At 37.0% G+C, this 23,064-nt stretch overlaps 1 protein-coding gene across 1 annotated transcript; it reads right to left on the bottom strand.

Moving 5' to 3' along the window:
• Positions 1–21,265: 21,265 nt before the first annotated feature.
• LOC141686187 (uncharacterized) lies at positions 21,266–22,246 on the bottom strand. Its single transcript, XM_074491237.1, has one exon. The coding sequence runs from the start codon at positions 22,244–22,246 to the stop codon at positions 21,266–21,268; it is 981 nt and encodes a 326-aa protein (XP_074347338.1).
• Positions 22,247–23,064: the final 818 nt, after the last annotated feature.

Below are 23,064 nucleotides of genomic sequence, written 5' to 3'. Positions count from 1 at the left end.
ACCATTTTTTAGATTTATCACGAAGAGAAAACCCGAACACGACTTTTAATTGGTCTGCAGTGACACCCCGATGTTTGATGGTAGAGCAGAGTTATTGAAACCTTTGCAGATGAAGTGTAGGGTCTTCATAGGGAAGACCAACAAATTGATTCTGCTGGATCATAGTGAGTAGCGCCAGTTTGATCTCAAAATTTGTTGCTTCAATAGTTGGAATAGTAAGGCCAGTAGGCACACCACTCGGAGAGGGTTGTGAACAGTTCTTCAAAGATTTAATAGGAAGTCCTGCCATTATGATCTTTGAATCATCGAGATTTTGATGCCTTTCTATTCTTACTCGATCTATGTGTTGCTGACAGGTAATTCCAGAATCCGGACTAAGAGGAGTTATTTCTGCTTCTTTTTTGGACCTGCGCATCAACAACTAAAACAAGAAAAGCAGTAAAATATGCCTCAATTGGATGTAAACCTCCAATGAGACAAATGAAAAAATCAAAAACAATTAAACTAATATATATATATATATATAAACTAGGCGTTTGTTAGATATATTTGAGATGTCATGTCTAATATGATTCATGTTTAGTTTTCAGATCTTAACAAACATGACATATCAGAACTTACTGAAATCAGGACTTACTGGAAGTCAACTTAATATCAGAACTTAGGTCATATCAGAACTTAAGTGCGGGAAGACTTTCATATAAAGAAGGAAGCTGATTTACAGTAGAAGATCGAGACTAAATAAAAGAAGATATGCATGGAAAGAGTTAGAAGACTGGAAGACTTGTAGAAGATATCTGATAGATATATTTTTAGAAGACATAGTTGTATTCCATATCAATTAGAAGTTATCTTGTAACTGTGTACTATATAAACACAGACTTTGGGTTTACATTATATGTGTTATCATTATCGAGAAGATTATATATTGTAACCTAGCAACTTTTAGTGATATTTGTTCATCACTGAGATAGAACAACAGTTCTTATTGTAACAGAGTTTATTCAATATACTTGATCTTTGTTACATACTTGTGTTAAATCGATTTGATTGTATAAACACTATATTCAACCCCCTTCTACAGTGTTGTGTGACCTAACAGCTTCTCCCTGGCAGCGGCACCAAAAACTTATGTGTAAAATTATATCTAACCACAAGTGCACGGTGTATATTGTTAGTACAAAGTGGCAAGTGCATGTCGTATCGACAAGGAGACTAAGTTTTAAGAATTTTAATTTAATTGGTATTAATTATTTCTGAGAGAAGAACGAATATTGAAGGTTATTAACTAGCTTACTAATGCAAATTAAATATATTTTTAAATTAATCAACTAAAGATCTAGAGCGATGCAGGTTCACCATGTTTACACCAAACTAATCATAAAAGTATATCAATTTAGTGGGTCAAGTAATTAAAGTAACAATTAATCTTTCCCAAGCATTAACACTTTCAGAAATCCAGTGATGCTCCCACTCTCACTTTCAATTCTATTATCGTACGTGTGCCTCTGGTGAGTAAAATTTCCCGATCTATTACCCCTATTACATACAGGTAATCTATGATATTGGCCAATTACACATACTAAGTATTAAAACATATCGACTAGAATTACTTTTAATCCATTAAACTACTAATAAAATTAAAGCATATTCATATTGCAAACATGGCTTACCTTTGCATCCTAGAATTAAACTACTCGCTCATGCTACATGTAAAAGCAATAAAAATTATGATGAACGCCATGTAAAATGGATACTAATAAAACGAGAATAGATATGAATATCTCTAACTTTAGATTAATGAAGAAATCAATATCCAAGCTAGAACAAATGCTATGAAAGAGATGAAGAAACTGAAAAACCCCAGCTCTGTAATATTACGTACGTCTATATATGTGTATCTAGCTAATAAAACTGAAGTCTCCCTATTAATAAAAATATTTTATTATTCTAATCAAATTAGAAGTGGGATTTCTAGACCGAGTAGGATTCTGTAATTAAAATTCGTAGTTGTTAGTTCTCTGCCATTTTTGGGCTGTTCTCGATGTATTCTCCTTACTGGGCCATGCCTGAACTAAAGAAAATTTCATAAGCTTCGCGTGGGATGTAATATCGTCAAAAACTGACTTCTGGAACTCAAGATACGTCCCAAACGGTATTTGCAGCCCGAGTAGTCCAATATTACGAATTTTCTTCTATTTTCACTCCAAAAGAGGACTTTTTTCTTCAAATCATTCCAAGTCCAGAATTTCCTTGTAACCTGTAATAAAACATCAAAATCTATTAAATAAATATCCAAATCAGTGCAAAACAGAATTAATGTGAGAATCATATAATATATATATATATTATTAATAGCTTCTCCTCTTCTTCCCTTGTGCGGATATTTGTCTCTTGTATCTTCTCTCTGTGTTAGGTCTGATCTATTTCTAACAATGTCTAATAAAAGTATTTTTAATGAATTAAAGAAAATAAAAGGAGATTTTTCAATTAGAACTGAATTTTGAGAAAGTGAAAATTTGTAGTTGACTTTTTGACTCGGATTCTGGGCTGATTCGGCTGAATTTTAAATTCAAGACCACTTCTGAAATATATTTCTTCTCACAAGCTTTCTGTGGCCAGTTGAATTGTCAGAATCGGACTTCTGGAACTCTATATATGGCTCAAACAGCATAGAATGCGCAAGTGGCCCATTAAATTGGATTTTAAATCAAATTCATTTCCAACTCTGATATTGTAAACTCCAAGCCTTTCTTTACTATAACTCCTTGATACCTAGAATAAACTAATATTTATTAAATAAAAATACAAATTATTACAAAATATGTTAGGAGTTGTCCCACATCGTTTGTGGGAGGGGCAAATTGCTAGAATATAAGCAACTAATGTTATCGTTAGTTATAAGCCTTTTGGGATGCGCCCAAAAACAAGTTCGTGCTAACTCGGCCCAGAGCGGACAATATCATATTAATGTGGAGTTATGCCTATTTAGCATGCCCAACAAATGGTATCAGAGCTTCAGGCTATGACAGTCCATAACAATCTCAGAAGAGCTCCCATAATGGACCTAGGAGAATGAAGATGGACTAACCTAGTATGGGCTCAAGGAAAAGGAAGGTGGACCTTTAGTATGGTCCTAAGGGGAGGCAGATTACCAGATGGATTTCCAGTATGGGTCAAGGGGGAGCCAGATTACACAATCAAGATGCAGATCCGGCAGGTGTCGAGCCCGATGTGTGAAGAAAGGAGATTGTTAGGAGTTGTCTCACATCGTTTGTGGGAGGGGAAGATTGCTAGAATATAAGCAGTCAGATAAGTCCATTACTATGAGGCCTTTTGTGAGTTACCCAAAAATAAATATATGCAACCTCGACCCAAAGAGGACAATATCATACTAATATGGAGTTAGACCTACTTAGTAGCCCCAATAAAATAACCATAATATAGGGACAATATTAAGATAAAATGCACGCTAAACACTCTGATATCATGTTAAGGAACCGGTTTCTCTCCCTTTACTGGAAAACCCATTTATAGATTGAAGAGTTGATCATTCACTTGAAAACCCATTTATGTATCGAAAACTCACGAGTGCCTATGTTTGGGGGCGACATAGAGTTAAACCTGAGTATTCCTGCTATCCCGAGCTCTGATAATATATTAAAAAATGGTTGCTCTAACACCTCAAAGTATTAAAAAAAAGATTTTTTTCAGAATTTTATATTAATATTTCAACAATATCAACTAATTCCTCATCAAGGGAGATAGGGTATAAAATCCTTGTAAGAACCCTGATTTTTGTAATATTTTAAAACTTCAGTGAATAGTAACCGGAACTAATTATGTAATACGTATGGAGTTCATCACAAATATGAATAGTGGAATTTTGGAAATCCGAGATCATATTCTTGTTTATCGAGGAAAATAAGTGAATGTAAAAGTCATCGGAATTCGAAGATTCACGAATATACTACGTGTTTTCGTATCCGTAAGGAATGGCGTAGAACCGGGAATACTACGTGGAATAAACATTATATTAAGGTATTATTAAGATCAAGATAAAGGAATGAAAGTAATTAAAGGATTATAAATGATAAAAGAAATCCTTACGAAATGAAACATTCTACGGGAAAACTATCAGAATAAAACGACAAGTGCATGAGTGTAAATTAAATAAGAAGTGAATGGAAGCCATGCAAGGTGGCCATGCAAGATCCTACACCCAATTAGTAGTTAGAAGTGTAGCTAGTAGTTAGTAAATCAAACTAGAATAGTAGCATGAATAGTGTAGGGGAGACAAGAAGTACCATGCACCATGCTTCTACTTTTCTACTCCACCACACAAATAATCAAGCCAAACCTCCACTTTTATTTTGTCCAAATAATTACATATCAACCCATACTTCTATTTTACACCACACCACTCAAGTACCCAAGTCAAGAAAAGCTCCCACACTCCTCATTACCAGTAGTTCGGATTTTCAGACCAAAGGGGAAAGAAAAATTTATAACTTGAGTTTTAGAGCTTCATAAATTATGAAATTTGGACCATAGCTTCCTCATTACATATAAAAGGTACGTGCAAATTTTATGGCTATTAATTAAGGATTTCATAGGTAAATCATGGTCCAAAGTTGGGCATGTTTTTGTTGGTTAGAAACTAAGTTATGTTCTTGATGTTTTCTTGTTAGTTTAAGGCTTGTTAAGGATAGATCAAGCTTCTCCAAGGTTAATACACTCTTCCTAGGTGTTCTAAGGATCAAAGAAAGGTATAATTCTTCACCCTTAAAGATTTTATGGTTGAATTTTAAGGATTTATGTTATATAGTTTCAAGATTCAAAAGATTGTGAGTGCTTGAGATTTATGTGTCTAAATCTTGTTAAGTTTTAAAGATTATGAGATATGGGTCTTGGATGTTACACTAGATGATGTAGAGAATGAGTAGATGAGTGAATTTTGAGAAGTAAAAAGTGTTGTGTCGGTCATAAGTAGTGATTGTGTCAAGAACAAGTAGTAGAAATGGAATGTGGAGCCTATTGCACTTGGTCTGCCTTCTGCAGTGTATTCGGCCATGTAAATGTTTGAAACTTGTGAGTCACCAGCCATGACTGGGTACATATTAATTTTTAGTTTATGTACATGTGTGGATTGTCGCAAGGGGATTTACGGTTTAGGAGTTATGACCGTTTTAGTGTAGAGCGTTCATACGAAAAGCCAACTGCACATAAGGCCACTTGCATGATGATTTTGAAAGGCTAAAAATGATTTCAGAATCTTGGAAAAATCATGATAATTAAATAATGCAGAAATTAAGACTGTCCAAAAAGAATTTTAAGAAAATATTAATTTTTCGATTTTATAAAAATGTTTTAGTGAAGCGAATCGATAATCGCGTACTAACTAAGATCGTTGGTTATTGATTTTACATCGCCAACAAAAGCCCCAAGACCATACCACTCCTAGCACTCGAGGCAAGTTTACGAAACCCTATCACGAATTATCCATGATATATATACTGTTGTGATATTGATGCCATGATTTACAGTTTAAAAATATATGCTTGTCTGTGATATCAATACATTCAAATTATGCGATTATTCACGAAAACAAACTTCATTTTATACGAGTATGAGAAATTGAAACGTAATTTCAATATAATACAAGATAGTGGGAGTCGGAGATATTTTAAATCGATTTAATTCCAGAACGAGCCGGACGCGGAAGATTTCTATTTCAATAAACAAGTACTTTCGCGTAACATACATATTAAGCGAACGATTGAGATTTGATTTATAACTATAAGAGACAATCGAATATTCACTCAAGGGATATCCTATTGTTTATTTATTTATAAGTAATACCTAAAGAGTTACTAAAATATCCGGGAAATACTTAAAGAGATATTGAAAAGTTTTTAAATCAATTCACTCTATCTAAAACGTATGTAACCATTCGAAGGATAATTATAAGATGTCAAATCCTGTCTTAAGTATTTAATTAATATGTTTATCAATTCATTGAACCCTTCTTAAAAATATTATAAGAACGTAAATATTTAATATTCCGTACTTCTAAAAATCATTTAAAAATAGATATAGTTCCCAAGGATACTTTCTAAATTATTCAAAATTCTCGGAAGAGATCAATCATCTGAAACATATCAAAACCTTAGGGAACTTAGTCTAGAGGCATAAGGGTTTTGCTTCCTCGCTCAACGAAAAACAAGTGAACAATATATGTAAAACTCTACTACAGTTAAGGGTTTGAAAATGATTTTAAATTCAAAACTCCGACAACTCCCAAGGATCAATTGAATTAAAAGTGATGAATAAATCATCTTATTTAAAGGTCAACTCAGAACGATCTATTCCTTCGATAAAGGATTTTATGTAAATGATATAATTGCTTTGGGACTGGAATGTGGCATGCCCGGCACGGAGAGGTATCGGGTAGTGACCAAGCGCGGAGTGGCGCAGTATACAGTTATATGGTCTCTGTGACCATTGACTTTCGGACTTGCACAGAAATGGGCAACCATCGTGTAATGTCTTGATAAGCCCAAAGGTGACTAGGTTTGTATTCCTTCTACTAGTAGAGAAAATTTCGTATTCGGATGATCACCGGTACGTGGTTTATTCCAGTATAGTCCCTTTCCTCCACTTTGGATAAATTGTTGTGAAACCTACAACAGAAGGCCGATAAGGCTGAGTTTTAAATAAGGATGTTGATGTATATATATCACATCCATTTGAGAATCTTGGTTCAAGCATCATATTGAGATTTTGAGAAGTAATGAATACGAGTATAAACTGATTAAACTGATACATTTAAAGTTAAGTTTACCATAAAATTGACAAGCATATAAACTTTTAGAAACCATGTATATACAATGCTTAATGGTTATTTTTCCCTAAATGATCATATTTAAATAATGGATATATATATATATCTTGCTGAGCGTTAGTGCTCACTCTTGCTTTTATAAATATCATATCACAACAGATTACCAGCATGGCCCGAACCAGGACGACTGCCAGCAAGCGGGTAGGGGACGCACGTGAGTACCGTTGACTGTTCATCCGCTAGCCACCTCAGGTAGACGAGTAGAGATAGTTTCTTTTTGAGTACTTGAACCAAGACTACTTGTAACCCGAGCCAGTCTCATGTAGAGCTGTTCTCGGCGTTCACCCTTTTGAGATAATTTCCTTTGGTCTGTAATAACTTAAATACTTTAACGTTAATTTAGTAATGTTTCTGAGCATATAACCTGTGTGTGTGTGAGTTTGGTTAAAAGGTCGAGTAATGATGTGAAAAAAGGATTAATTATTTATTAGACAAGATTAAGTGATCGTAACAACCTAAATTCCCGACCTTGAATTTGGGGGGTATTACAGAAATGGTATCAGAGCCCTAGGTTATAAGTCTCAGAAACGTTAGGTGAATGAACTGAATCAATGAACTAGAACTCACATAGAGTTCGTAGTCGGGCTACGAGGGTGGCACTGACATTAAGAACCCTTAGAGGTGATTTAAGTATCCAAGGATAGTAATGCGTGTGTTAAATGACTTGTAGGTACCCGATGTGTTAGACCCTGAGGCTGTAGAGGCGTACAAGAGAGAGCATGATAAGGCCCTTTTAGCTGAGACCGAGGTAGCTGACACTGCCCTCACTATGGGCTTAGAGGTATTCGAGTATCCGGAGACTGACCCTGAGGAGGACCCAGAGGAGGACCCCACTGAGCCAGACACTGAGATAGCCCCTCCTGAGGATATTCCATACGGCAGCACGGAGGTTCCATCTCCAGAGATGATGAGGGTGGATGTGCATCAGAGGTCGATAGAGCGTTTGTTAGATCGGCTCTCAGCAGCCCAGGCTCGAGTCGCTGAGCTCGAGAACGAGATGGGAGTAGCAGATTTGATGGATAGGATGATAGCTCTGCAGGCCAGAGTCACTGCACTGAATGAGGAGTTAGAGGCGGAGTTAGGGGTAGCCACCCCAGTGATGACACCCACCCCGCCCCTATACCAGTTAGCCCTGCACGGACTGAGACCGACGACGGCATGGATCCTATTATTGATGGTGTGGCAGCGACTCCTGCAGATTCCCCACTTCCACCACCCATACCAGTCATATCCCTAGCAGATCACGACTGGGTGGTAGGTCGCTATGCTACTGATCTGACAGCGGACGAGGCCCGTATTTCCGAGCTGAGGGACCAGCTTTCCATCGAACGGCACATGAGGATAGAGGCTCGAGGCAGGCGAGGAAACCCCAGCGCCCGACGCGTGCGCAGGACCATTCGCTGCATAGAGCAGAGGACCATCGGTAGGATTCACCGCTTATCCCCACAGCGTGACTTGGTGAGTAAGCGCGAGGTTATCAGGGTTGTGGTCCATGCTATGAGGCGGATTCGTGATGTTGCTCGTGGCTAGTGAGTTGGTTGTTGTTCCTCAGCTGTGGTACTTAGTTGTTTTGTGATAGTTGTTTTGGTTGTTATCTTTGATAGTGCCACCAGCTAAGGATTATTGTATTAAGGCAGATTGTACTTTTATTATTCAGTATGTTGTACCCAGACCTGGCATATGGCCAAATTATGTATAATTATCGTGTTGATTAGTTGCGATTTCTAGATTGTGGTTTAATCTTCTTTCATACCTGCATAATTATATATTGTCATAACAAATCAGGAAGCATGAGGATTGGCAAATGAAAACAACCTAAATAAGTTTATAAAACAGGAAAATGCCGCCAAGGAAAATAGTAACAAGAACTCACCGGGCTGCATCTAGCGGCCAGGGCAGTAATAATGAACAAGGGCATCGAGCACAGACCCCACCATTAAGAATTAACGAAGAATGAAATGAGTATGATGATGAGGACTATGAAGAGTCAGATGCTGAAGATACTCAGGGGATGGAAGTGCCAGTGAACCCTATGGAGCAGTTTGTAGAATTCCTGAGGCAAAACCTGCAACAGCAACGACCACCCCAGCAACCCCAGCAGGCCATGGCTAATGCGTTTAAATCTTTCAAGTCGGTCAAGCCCCCAGAGTTTCATGGTGTTGCTGACCCAGTTCAGGCCAGGGCTTGGCTGAAAGAGGTAGAAAAGACCTTTGAGCGAATTGGCACTGAGAAAGCCCACAAGACTAATTTTGCCACTTATCTCTTAAAGGGTGAGGCTAACTATTGGTGGGAAGCCAAGAAAAATATGGAGCCCCAAGGGATTGTTACTTGGGAAAGATTTACTGAGTTGTTTTCAAAGAAGTATGTCCCGAAGTTTATGGAGATTCAGATGCAGCGAAAGTTCCTAGAGCTGAAACAAGAGAATATGAGCGTAGCGGAATATGAAGCTAAGTTCACAAAATTGTCGAGGTTTGTGCCACAGCTGGTGGGCACCGAAGAGCAAAAGGCTGAGAGATTTCAACAGGGATTGAAGCATTTGATTCAGAATAAGCTGGCAATTCTGGAGATAACTGAATATGCCACCCTAGTGCAGAAGGCCATAATAGCTGAAATAGGGAGTGAAATGAGCCAGAAAATGAAGCAAACTAAGAAACAAAAGTTTGATGGTCGAAGCAGGAGTGTGGGAGGGGAGAGCTTCCCTAGTAAGTTTGTTAGGGGGACGGCCTCCCAACCCAACCGCAGTACAGGATTCGGGGGATTAGGGAGCGTGAGTGTGGCCCGAAGCGGGAACCAAACGGGAATGTCTTATCATAGCCAACCATGATCTCCTCTGCCGGAATGTAAGAGCTATGGTAAGAAGCATTCTGGGCAATATATGCAGAAACCGGTGACATGCTTTAAATGTGGTAAGGTAGGGCACTATGCCACAGATTGTAACCAGGATGCGGCTAAGTGTTTTCAGTGCGAAAAGATAGGACACATGAAGAAGGACTACCCTGCGACAGCCCCAGCTAGCTCGAGGGGTAGTGTAGCTGCATCTAACAGAGTGCCGACTGCCAGGACCTTTAATATGACTGTGAAAGATGCCGTAAGGAACACCAATGTTATAGCAGGTACGCTCCTCCTAAACTCCAATCCCGCCAATGTGCTATTTGATTCTGGAGCTACTAAGTCTTTCGTATCTAAAGAATTTGCTGAAAAATTGGACTTAAAAGTGGAACCTTTGAAAGAATCTTTGCAAGTGGAAATAGTTAATCAAGAGATTATCCCTGTAAATCAAGTTTATGCTAACTGTAACCTAGAATTAGGTGGAGCGAGATACCCAGTAGATTTAATTCCCTTTCGATTAGGGGAGTTTGATGTGATATTAGGAATGGATTAGCTATCCATGCCCAGATTGATTGCGAGGGGAAGAAAGTAAAATTGAAAACACCTAGTGGTAAGAGTATAATAATTAAGGGGCAACGGAAAACCAAGAAATTTCTAACTATGGTGCAGACCAAGAGACTTTTAAGGCAAGGATGTGAGGCCTACTTGGCTCATGTGGTGGATACCAAACGAGAAACCCCTGAGATCCACACCATACCTGTAGTTACTGAGTTTGAGGATGTATTTCCCAAGGATCTTCCCGGACTACCCCTGAATCGGGAGATAGAATTTTCCATTAATTTAGCTCCCGGCACGGAACCAGTATCAAAGGCCCCGTATCGTTTGGCCCCCGTCGAAATGAAAGAGTTGGTTGATCAACTACAAGATCTATTGGATAAAGGAATGATTAAACCGAGCGTGTCCTCGTGGGGTGCACCCGTATTATTTGTGAAGAAGAAGGACGGCAACATGAGACAGTGCATCGATTATCGAGAGCTGAACAAGCTGACCATTAAAAACAAGCACCCATTGCCAAGAATAGATGACCTCTTTGACCAACTAAAGGATGCAACATGTTTTTCCAAGATTGACCTTAGGACAGGTTATCACCAACTTAAGATCAAACCGGAAGATATACCTAAGACTGCATTTCGCACTAGGTACGGACATTATGAGTTCCTAGTTATGTCATTTGGTTTGACTAACGCGCCCGCGGCTTTCATGGATCTGATGAAAAGAGTCTTTAAGAAGTATCTGGACGAATGCGTGATAGTCTTCATCGATGATATTCTAATTTACTCTAGATCAGAGGAGGAACATGCAGAACACCTCAGGATAGTATTGGAAATCTTACGGAAAGAAAAATTGTATGCCAAATTCTCAAAGTGTGAATTTTGGTTGAAAGAAGTTCAGTTTTTGGGTCATGTGATTAGTAAGGAAGGAATTCTCGTAGACCCTACAAAGATAGAAGCTGTCGCTAATTGGGAACAACCAACCACGCCCACCGAGGTAAGAAGCTTTATTGGACTGGCCGGGTATTATCGAAGGTTTGTAAATGATTTCGCCAAGATAGCAGGCCCGTTGACTAGACTTACTCGGAAAACAGAAAAGTTTGTTTAGACAGAGAAATGTGAGGAGAGTTTCCAAGAATTGAAGAAAAGGTTGGTATCGGCCCCAGTGCTGGCCCTACAAGATGATAAAGGGAACTTTGTGATTTATAGTGATGCGTCCCATAAGGGTTTGGGATGTGTGCTGATCCAGCACGGTAAGGTGATTGCCTATGCATCCAGGCAATTAAAGGAATATGAAGTGAGGTACCCCGCCCATGACTTAGAATTAGCCACCATAGTGTTTGCCCTTAAGATGTGGAGACATTACCTATACGGAGAAAAGTGTGAGATTTATACTGACCACAAGAGTCTTAAATATATCTTCACCCAGAAGGAGCTAAACATGAGGCAGAGAAGGTGGTTAGAATTGATTAAGGACTACGACTGCGAAATTCTTTATGACCCGGGGAAGGCCAATGTGGTGGCTGATGCCCTTAGTCGTAAGGAAAGGTTGAAAAGGATCACCACGTCAGAGGATTTGATCAGAGAATTTGAAAAGTTAGAGATTGAGGTCAAGGTCGCTGAGCCAGGGACCGAAGGCTTATATGAGATGGTTATGCAACCGGAGCTACTGGAAAAGATTAGGCGATGCCAAGAAATAGTGTTGAGGGAGAACAAGGAACTGGTAAGCGGAGGAGGCCAAGTGTGAACCAGACGAGAAGGGAATTAGGAGGCATGCCTACATGATATGGGTCCCTAACATCTAAGAATTAAAGGATGAAATTTTACGTGAAGGACACAGCTCTAGATATACGGTCCACCCAGGGAGCACCAAAATGTACCAAGATTTGAAGGAGTACTACTGGTGACCTAACATGAAGAAGGATGTAGCGGAGTGGGTCAGTAAGTGTATGACCTGTCAGAGAGTGAAGGCAGAACACCAGCGACCAAGCAGACTCTTGCGACCTTAGAAATTCCGATGTGGAAATGGGAGCAGATAACTATGGATTTTATGGTAGGATTACCCCGAACTAAGACTAACCGTGATGCAATATGGGTAATTGTAGACCGACTAACCAAGTCAGCGCACTTTCTTCCAATAAAGGAAACCTACACAGTGGATAGATTAGCGGAGCTATACATTAAGGAAATTGTGGTAAGACATGGAGTGCCAGTAGCTATCGTATCTGACCGAGATCCCCGATTCAATTCCAGATTTTGGAGGAGGTTTCAGGAATGCCTAGGAACCAAACTAAACATGAACACTGCATACCATCCGCAAACAGATGGACAAAGTGAGTGAACCATTCAGACATTGGAGGACATGCTGAGAATGTGTGTAGTTGATTTTAAGGGTTCTTGGGATGAACACATGTCATTGATAGAGTTTGCCTGCAACAATAGTTATCATGCGAGTATCGAAATGCACCCATACGAGGCATTGTATGGCCGAAGGTGTCGTTCGCCCTTGTATTGGGATGAAGTTGGTGAGAGAAAGTTACTAGGTCCCGAATTGGTGCAAAGGACAAGGGACATAGTTCAATTAGTCGGAGGACGCCTAGCAGCAGCCCAAGACCGACAGCGTAAATACGTCGATCTGGCACGGAAGGATAGAGAGTATGAAGTGGGTGACCAGGTATTTCTGAAAGTGTCACCATGGAAAGGATTGATGAGATTTGGGAAGAAGGGGAAGCTGAGCCCCCGTTATATTGGACCTTTCAAGATTCTAAGACGGATAAGACCCGTGGCATACGAGTTAGCTTTACCTCCAAATCTTCAACAGGTTCATAATGTTTTTCATGTATCAATGTTGAGGAAGTATAATGCGGATGCCAAACATATAGTGGAGCATGAGCAAGTAGACCTTCAACCAGATTTGTCTTATGTTGAGCAGCCAGTCGAAATTATTGACCGAAAAGAGCAAGTACTCGGGAACAAGAGTGTCAATCTAGTCAGAGTCTTATGGAGGCATCACAACATCGAGGAGTCGACTTGGGAATTAGAGAGTCACATGCAGGAAAAGTACCCCCATCTATTTGTGGATTGATTCCGGGACGGAATACTTTTAAGGGGGGACTGTAAGAACCCTGATTTTTGTAATATTTTAAAACTTTAGTGAATAGTAACTGGAACTAATTATGTAATACGTATGGAGTTCATCACAAATATGAATAGTGGAATTTTGGAAATCCGAGATCATATTCTTGTTTATCGAGGAAAATAAGTGAATGTAAAAGCCGTCGGAATTCGAAGATTCACGATTATACTACGTGTTTTCGTATCCGTAAGGAATGGCGTAGAACCGGGAATACTACGTGGAATAAACATTATATTAAGGTATTATTAAGATCAAGATAAAGGAATGAAATTAATTAAAGGATTATAAATGATAAAAGAAATCCTTACGAAATGAAATATTCTACGGGAAAACTATCAGAATAAAACGACAAGTGCATGAGTGTAAATTACATAAGAAGTGAATGGAAGTCATGCAAGGTGGTCATGCAAGATCCTACACCCAACTAGTAGTTAGAAGTGTAGCTAGTAGTTAGTAAATCAAACTAGAATAGTAGCATGAATAGCGTAGGGGAGACAATAAGTATCATGCACCATGCTTCTACTTTTCTACTCCACCACACAAATAATCAAGCCAAACCTCCACTTTTCTTTTATCTAAATAATTATATATCAATCCATATTTCTATTTTACACCACGCCACTCAAGTACCCAAGTCAAGAAAAGCTCCCACACTCCTCATTACCAGCAGTTCGGATTTTCAGACCAAGGGGGAAAGAAAAATTTATAACTTGAGTTTTAGAGCTTCATAAATCATGAAATTTGGACCATAGCTTCCTCATTAAATATAAAAGGTACGTGCAAATTTTTATGGCCATTCATTATGGATTTCATAAGTAAATCGTGGTCAAAAGTTGGGCATGTTTTTGTTGGTTAGAAACTAAGTTATGTTCTTGATGTTTTCTTGTTAGTTTAAGGCTTGTTAAGGATAGATCAAGCTTCTCCAAGGTTAATACAGTCTTCCTAGGTGTTCTAAGGATCAAAGAAAGGTATAACTCTTCACCCTTAAAGATTTTATGGTTGAATTTTAAGGATTTATGTTATATAGTTTCAAGATTTAAAAGATTGTGAGTGCTTGAGGTTTATGTGTCTAAATCTTGTTAAGTTTTAAAGATTATGAGATGTGGGTCTTGGATGTTACACTAGATGATGTAGAGAATGAGTAGATGAGTGAATCTTGAGAAGTAAAAAGTGTTGTGTTGGTCATAAGTAGTGATTGTGTCAAGAACAAGTAGTAGAAATGGAATGTGGAGCATATTGCACTTGGTCTGCATTCTGCAGTGTATTCGGCCATGTAAATATTTGAAACTTGTGAGTCACTGGCCATGACTGGGTAGATATTAATTTGTAGTTTCTGTACATGTGTAGATCGTTGCGAGGGGATTTACGGTTTAGGATTTATGACCGTTTTAGTGTAGAGCGTTCATACGAAAAGCCAACTGCACATAAGGCCACTTACATAATGATTTTGAAAGGCTAAAAATGATTTCGGAATCTTGGAAAAATCATGATAATTAAATAATGCAGCAAGGAAGACTTTACAAAAAGAATTTTAAGAAAATATTAATTTTTCGATTTTATAAAAATGTTTTAGTGAAGCGAATCGATAATCGCGTACTAACTAAGATCGTTGGTTATTGATTTTAGATCGCCAACAAAAGCCCCGAGAACAGACCACTCCTAGCACTCGATGCAAGTTTACGAAACCCTATCACGAATTATCCATGCTATATATACTGTTATGATATTGATGCCATGATTTACAGTTTAAAAATATATGCTTGTTTGTGATATCAACACATTCAAATTATACGATTGTTCACGAAAACAAACTTTGTATTATACGAGTATGAGAAATTGAAACGTAATTTCAATATAATACAATATAGTGGGAGTCGGAGATATTTTAAATCGATTTAATTCCGGAACGAGCCGGACGCGGAAGATTTCTATTTCAATAAACAAGTACTTTCGCGTAACATACATATTAAGTGAACGATTGAGATTTGATTTATAACTATAAGAGACAATCGAATATTCACTCAAGGGATATCCTATTGTTTATTTATTTATAAGTAATACCTAAAGAGTTACTAAAATATCCGGGAAATACTTAAAGAGATATTGAAAAGTTTTTAAATCAATTCACTCTATCTAAAACGTATGTAACCATTCGAAGGATAATTATAAGATGTCAAATCATGTCTTAAGTATTTAATTAAGATGTTTATCAATTCATTGAACCCTTCTTAAAAATATTATAAGAACGTAAATATTTAATATTTCATACTTCTAAAAATCATTTTAAAATAGACATAGTTCCCAAGGATACTTTCTAAATTATTCAAAATTCTCGGAAGAGATCAATCATCTGAAACCTATCAAAACCTTAGGGAACTTAGTCTAGAGGCATAAGGGTTTTGCTTCCTCGCTCAGCGAAAAACAAGTGAACAATATATGTAAAATTCTACTACAGTTAAGGGTTTGAAAATGATTTTAAATTCAAAACTCCGACAACTCCCAAGGATCAATTGAATTAAAAGTGATGAATAAATCATCTTATTTAAAGGTCAACTCAGAACGATCTATTCCTTCGATAAAGGATTTTATGTAAATGATATAATTGTTTTAGGACTGGAATGTGGCATGCCCGGTACGGAGAGGTATCGGGTAGTGACCAAGCGCGGAGTGGTGCAATATATAGTTATATGGTCTCTGTTACCATTGACTTTCGGACTTGCACGGAAATGGACAAGCATCGTGTAATGTCTTGATAAGCCCAAAGGCGGCTAGGTTTGTATTCCTTCTACTAGTAGAGAAAATTTCGTATTCGGCTGATCACCGGTACGTGGTTTATTCCAGTATAGTCCCTTTCCTCCACTTTGGATAAATTGTTGTGAAACCTATAACAGAAGGCCGATAAGGCTGAGTTTTAAATAAGGATGTTGATATATATATATATATATATATATATATATATATATATATATATCACATCCATTTGAGAATCTTGGTTCAAGCATCATATTGAGATTTTGAGAAGTAATGAGTACGAGTATAAACTGATTAAACTGATACATTTAAAGTTGAGTTTACCATAAAATTGACAAGCATATAAACTTTTAGAAACCTTGGATATACAATGCTTAATGGTTGTTTTTCCCTAAATGATCATATTTAAATAATGGATATCTATATCTTGCTGAGCGTTAGTGCTCACTCTTGCTTTTATAAATATCATATCACAACAGATTACCAGCATGGCCCGAACCAAGACGACTGCCCGCAAGCGGGTAGGGGACGCACGTGAGTACCGTAGACTGTTCGTCCGCTAGCCACCTCAGGTAGACGAGTAGAGATAGTTTCCTTTTGAGTACTTGAATCAAGACTATTTGTGACCCGAGCCAGTCTCATGTAGAGCTGTTCTCGGCGTTCACCCTTTTGAGATAATTTCCTTTGGTCTGTAATAACTTAAATACTTTAACGTTAATTTAGTAATGTTTCTGAGCATATAACATGTGTGTGTGTGAGTTTGGTTAAAAGGTCGAGTAATGATGTGAAAAGAGGAATAATTATTTATTAGACAAGATTAAGTGATCGTAACAAACCAAATTCCCGACCTTGAATTTGGGGGGTGTTACAATCTTTCTCGGACCCGGTCCTAGGTCATCTAGTCCAGGTCCGGCCCCACCCATCCGGCATGGCCCAAGACCAAAGCAACTCGCGGCCCATATTCCAGAAGGCCTAAATAGGGTATAATGCGTGAAGCACAAGCCATCACTGAGAATCTCAGGTGATAATGATAGTTGTAGATGGATAAGGATCAGCACGCTCATGTATTATTCTGACATGGACATGTGTAAAGTATCTACATATCACATGTGCCCTCCGCCTTAGGGCTGAGCGACCCTGATTGAATGCTATCATCTCCTAAACCTTACTCTTGGGTTACAAATATCCCAACGAAAAAAAATTTAGGGGTTACACACTATTTTTAACACTCATGTACATACATTCACAACCTCTTTACATTTCTAGTTTCATCATTTAAAAGTGAATTCTTACTTTTATGTTGGAGACGTCGTGGATATAAACTCCCTTTTTTGTTATTTTGCATACACTCAACAATAGCTAAATTATGAAAAAGATTCAAACACAATGTCGAAAGGACCAGATCGTAAATCGGTGTTATCAGAGGGCATGCATGCCCACTCTTTTATCTTTCATTTGGTGGATGTACAGCAAGAACGGTGTTCTTGAATACCTTCCCGTTCATTAGACCCATTTTTTTAACCATGCACTATTTGCATGTCCTTTATCGACCAAAGTTGGTAAAGTCATTTTCTAAAGAGAACTCGCCTTCTACTTCTAAAGTGTAACAATGGCATTTTTGTTGGAGGTAGCCCTATTTAGTTATTTGAAAGACAAATTACAAAACGTAAACGAAATTACAGTAAGAAAATAAGTGCATAAATATGCTCGTTAACGGAAAATATGATAAATGAGTATTAACACTATACAGTGCCATTTGGAATATATACAATTTACAAACAGAGAGTGGAGAGTCGGAAAATTGTGATAAAAGTTGCATGTTAGAGATGTGAGGAGGCAGAACCATATGCGCTATTTTCTGTAATGCTTCTAGTTTTACTTTTTTTAGCTCTTTTAAATTTACGTATACTATTCGATTGCAAAATCCATGGTCTGTGACTCTGTGGGCTGTCTGGCTCTTGCTGTTCTCACTTTCCTCCACCTATTTCCTGCGTCTCATCCTTCACATATAAGCTCCATTACTCTTAGATATTTATATTATTTCAGGATGAATCCGGTCCACTTGAAAACTCCTTGCATGTATCAATCCTAATTACAATTTGAAGTATCGTATAGTTATTATAAATAATATAATCATATAAAGGGTAAAATACTTATATATCTCAATTTAACTAGCCCCTCTCATTTGATATCAGATACTCTCATTTGACATCATATAGTAACTAAAATTAATATAGTCCTAAGTTTAAACTGCTTATATATTTGAATTAACTCATCACTCTCCTTAAATTTTATCAATACTATAAACTAGCATGAGGTTTATTTATTTAGATTAAATTTTATTAGAACTACAAATAGAACAATAATTAAAAAACTATATATAAAAAAATGATATAAGTTTTCAACCTAAAGTTTATTTTTACTATTTAGTTAACCTAATATTTAAAAATATATAAAATATATAATATAAAAGTAATATTTCAAATATAAAAAATATTAATATCGTACATAAAAATAATTCAATATTAGAAACTAAATAAATATATAATATGATAAAATACTTAAGCTTTGCATAGTGATAAGTGACAATTTAGTACTGGCTCTATTTTTTTTATTTTTTTTCTATATAAATCCTCCCAAAGTAATTGTCATAACTTTATCTAGGAACAATTTTTCAAAGATTTTTTGAGAAGCCAATGTTTCGAATTTATACATAAAAAATCAACTTTATTAATTAATTTAATATAATTATTAGATGTGAAACAGAATATAATTTATTTACTAATCACTTTTAGTATGTGTATTTTTATCCAAAAACACACCTAAATTGGATGGTTTATATAATAGATGAGTAGATTAGTTTACACAGGCTCGCCCAATTAATTAAGTTTAATCGATTCTTTAAATTCTTACATAGGAGTTTATTTATCACACAAGTCAACTAAGAATAGTTTAGCACCTTTACACCAAATTATCAAGATAATTAGTGTATTTTCTCTCATGACCAGAACATACTTTAAATTAGTATTCCATGCCATCCAATGAAAGAAACAGTTGACCTCTAAGCATTTTTCCTATTAATTTTGTAGTGCGGGGTTTATTAGACCTAGCTAGCTCTCCATCTTCCAAATTTTAAAATGAACTTAATGCTTATAGGCATAGCTAGAACACGAATAATTTCAATCCTATCAAAATTTGGACGCCCATATTTAACAAAAACAAGTGATATGACATTATTAGCTACAAGTCTAGGGGCGCAAGTCAAAATTGATGCTATTGGTTATTTGGTTTATGCATCTTAATCGTTAGATTGTTTAATATTGATTGTGGACAGAATTACGTGTGAGAATTTTTTAACAATAATGTGAGTATGACAAACGGATGAGAATGGAGTGAATTAAGCAGAGACAAAATTGGTGGAACCTGAGATGGAGTTTAGCTAGGCTGTTCCCTTTCCTGGCCAACTAAGAAATCGTAACTTTTAGTTTAGACCGAGGGGTGATCCATCGCTTGAAAACGATGCACATACATCTTACTGTGCAGTACCTTGTGTGAGAGGGACTTTGAGCAGCACTTATAGTAGAGGTATACGCTATTTGTAACAGCCCGCACTTCCGGACTATTAGTTCTAAATCGAAAACTAAAAATAAAATATATTATTACTCGATAATTCTAATAGATCACGAAATTCAAAGCAGCGGTCAACTCAATAATCAAAATCATAAAAATAGAGACGCAGCTCCACAAATCCGATAATAATTGTCTAACAGATAATTAAATTTATTCTCTAAAAACAAAATCTTTATTCTAATTCAAATAGCACAAAACGAAGCAGCACAGATCTCCTCATAGTTCTCATTCCTTAATTTTAATATGCTCCAAATTCCGAACCTGAAATGTTAAAAGGGGTGAGCTACACAGCTCAGCAAGTACAAATTGACTATCTCTTAAACAGAAAAACAATGGGTGTTTTAATAAAATGATTTTTCTCAAACAATAATAATTTTGTAAAACAATTTGTTAAGTAGATCCAACCCAAGTTTTATATTTTAAAATTCAGAATTTAAAACAGAACAGGGCAGATTTTATAACAGATCAGAACAAAATAAAATAGAACAAAACGATAATTCTAATAAATACCACAGTCTTGATCTACGGCCACACTTTGCCAGTAGCCGGCATCTAATTCTTATTCTTATTCTTTATACCACACTTTGCCAGTGGTCGGCATCTAAAGTTCAATAATTACGCGCCCTTAATAGGTATCTAAAGTTGCACACTTGTGCGCCTACTAAGGGTATCTAAGGCTAGTTCCGGAACTATAGCGTAAATTACGAACGGGTTCGAAAACGTAGAGACTGGGTTCTAAAATTCACAAATACTTATATCTTATAATTTCAAAATCAAAATTCTTATATCTTATACGAAATTAAAAACAGAACTGAAATATCTTTTTCGAAAATTAAAAGTAAGTCAAAAGTACTTACCTCAAAGCCTGACCAGATCTGAATTTACTCTTTTTGACCCTCTAAACGATATTTTCTTGAAAAACACGAAACACGAAAGCTGAAGATAACGAAAAGACCTTTCTGAAAAGTCCAGAATCACTGAATTCTGACTTACGATGAATTTTCTACGAATTTTACAAGACAGCTGATTTTTGCTGAGAAAGTCCTACGAATTTTAATGATAAAAACAAGGAATACGAATATGGTGTATTTATAACGATACAAAACCCTATATCTCAACTAGGAAATAATAATATTTCCTCCTAAAGATTTACAACCTCTCCAAGTAAATTCCATAAATAAAATATTTGATACACACAATTACCTAAACTAAAAAAATTTCGATTTTCTAAATTATTCTTACACTTATTTCCACAAATAACAAATCTTTTCACAAATCAACTACCTTGCACAAAATGTTTTCAGAATATTCTAATTTTAAAATATTTATCTAGACAAATTAATATCTAATTTCTAAAAAATAAAATTACGAATTTTACATTCTTCCCTCCTTAAAAGAATTTGGTCCCCAAATTCACATAACATAAATAAATTAAATAAGTCACTAAAGAAAAGAAATCATACCTTAATTGCGATAGTTGTCATTTCCTGTCAGCTGAAACACACGTCCTTTGCCCATCTTGTTATCTGCTTCCTTCCTTGGTGGCGGTGGCGGATTGTGCGGACAATTCGAAATCTTATGTCCTACTTCTCCGCAATGAAAACAAGCACCTGTATTCCAACGACAGACTTTGTCCGGATGATTCTTGCCGCACCTGGTACACGTCTCTCGATCACCTTGACCCCCGATGTTATCGTACACGTGTGGCTTCTTGAGTGGTCCCCCTTGAAAAGATTGCCCACTAGTTTGAGTGAACCGCCTCTTATTCCAACTGCCAGACGCCTTTTCAGATTCTGCCAAGCCCCTTTCGATCACTAACGCCTTGTTGAGGACAGCCTCGTACGTCTGAAGTTCAAACGACGCCACTGAATTCCTGATGTCACTTCGAAGTCCCTCCTCTAATCTTCGTGCTCGACTGCTCTCATCTGCTACTAGGGTCGACGCGTACTTCGCAAGCTTTGCAAATTCTGCTTCGTATTCAATGACGGTTCTTCCACCTTGTTGAAGTCGAATGAAGTCCCTCTCTTTCTGCAGACGAACTGTTCTCGGAAAGTACTTGTCCTCTAAAGCCTTCTTGAACTTTGCCCAAGTGTACGGTTCATGATTTTCTTCAAGATTTGTCGTCTCATTCTTCCTCTTTTCCATAAGCCACCAGTCGTAAGCGCTTCCTTGCAATTGGTACACAGCTAAGGTTACCTTCTGTTCCTCATTGCTCCCCAGAAGTCCGAAAGCTTTCTCCATCTCTTGGATCCACATCTCAACGATAGCCGGGTCTGTAGCTCCATCAAAAGTTGGCGGGTTCAAACGCTTGAATTGAGAGACGATGTTGGGCTTCGGTTGCTGATTCACAAGTACAGCTAGAGTTTCAGCCAGCTGGTCAAAGACGTTTCCTCCTTCATCATTATTGCCCTGATTTTCATTGTTGTTCTGATTTTCTCCATCCATCTTTACTAGAACACACAAAACAAATTCTAAACTTATAGTCACAAAAGTCAAACATATCAAATAATCACACAAATAAATGCCCTAAATCCAAAATAATTTTCTAAGACCTATACGATAGTCTAAAGGATCGCATCCTAGGGAATGTACTAGTCCCATACCTAATACACTCCGAAGGACAGCCTGCTCTTGATACCAACTGTTACAGCCCGCACTTCCGGACTATTAGTTCTAAATCGAAAACTAAAAATAAAATATATTATTACTCGATAATTCTAATAGATCACGAAATTCAAAGCAGCGGTCAACTCAATAATCAAAATCATAAAAATAGAGACGCAGCTCCACAAATCCGATAATAATTGTCTAACAGATAATTAAATTTATTCTCTAAAAACAAAATCTTTATTCTAATTCAAATAGCACAAAACGAAGCAGCACAGATCTCCTCATAGTTCTCATTCCTTAATTTTAATATGCTCCAAATTCCGAACCTGAAATGTTAAAAGGGGTGAGCTACACAGCTCAGCAAGTACAAATTGACTATCTCTTAAACAGAAAAACAATGGGTGTTTTAATAAAATGATTTTTCTCAAACAATAATAATTTTGTAAAACAATTTGTTAAGTAGATCCAACCCAAGTTTTATATTTTAAAATTCAGAATTTAAAACAGAACAGGGCAGATTTTATAACAGATCAGAACAAAATAAAATAGAACAAAACGATAATTCTAATAAATACCACAGTCTTGATCTACGGCCACACTTTGCCAGTAGCCGGCATCTAATTCTTATTCTTATTCTTTATACCACACTTTGC

The sequence above is a fragment of the Apium graveolens genome, chromosome 9 (genome assembly GCF_009905375.1).
Source record: "Apium graveolens cultivar Ventura chromosome 9, ASM990537v1, whole genome shotgun sequence".
In the NCBI taxonomy this organism is placed as follows: Eukaryota; Viridiplantae; Streptophyta; class Magnoliopsida; order Apiales; family Apiaceae; genus Apium; species Apium graveolens.
This window is presented reverse-complemented; position numbering and strand designations above follow the sequence as displayed.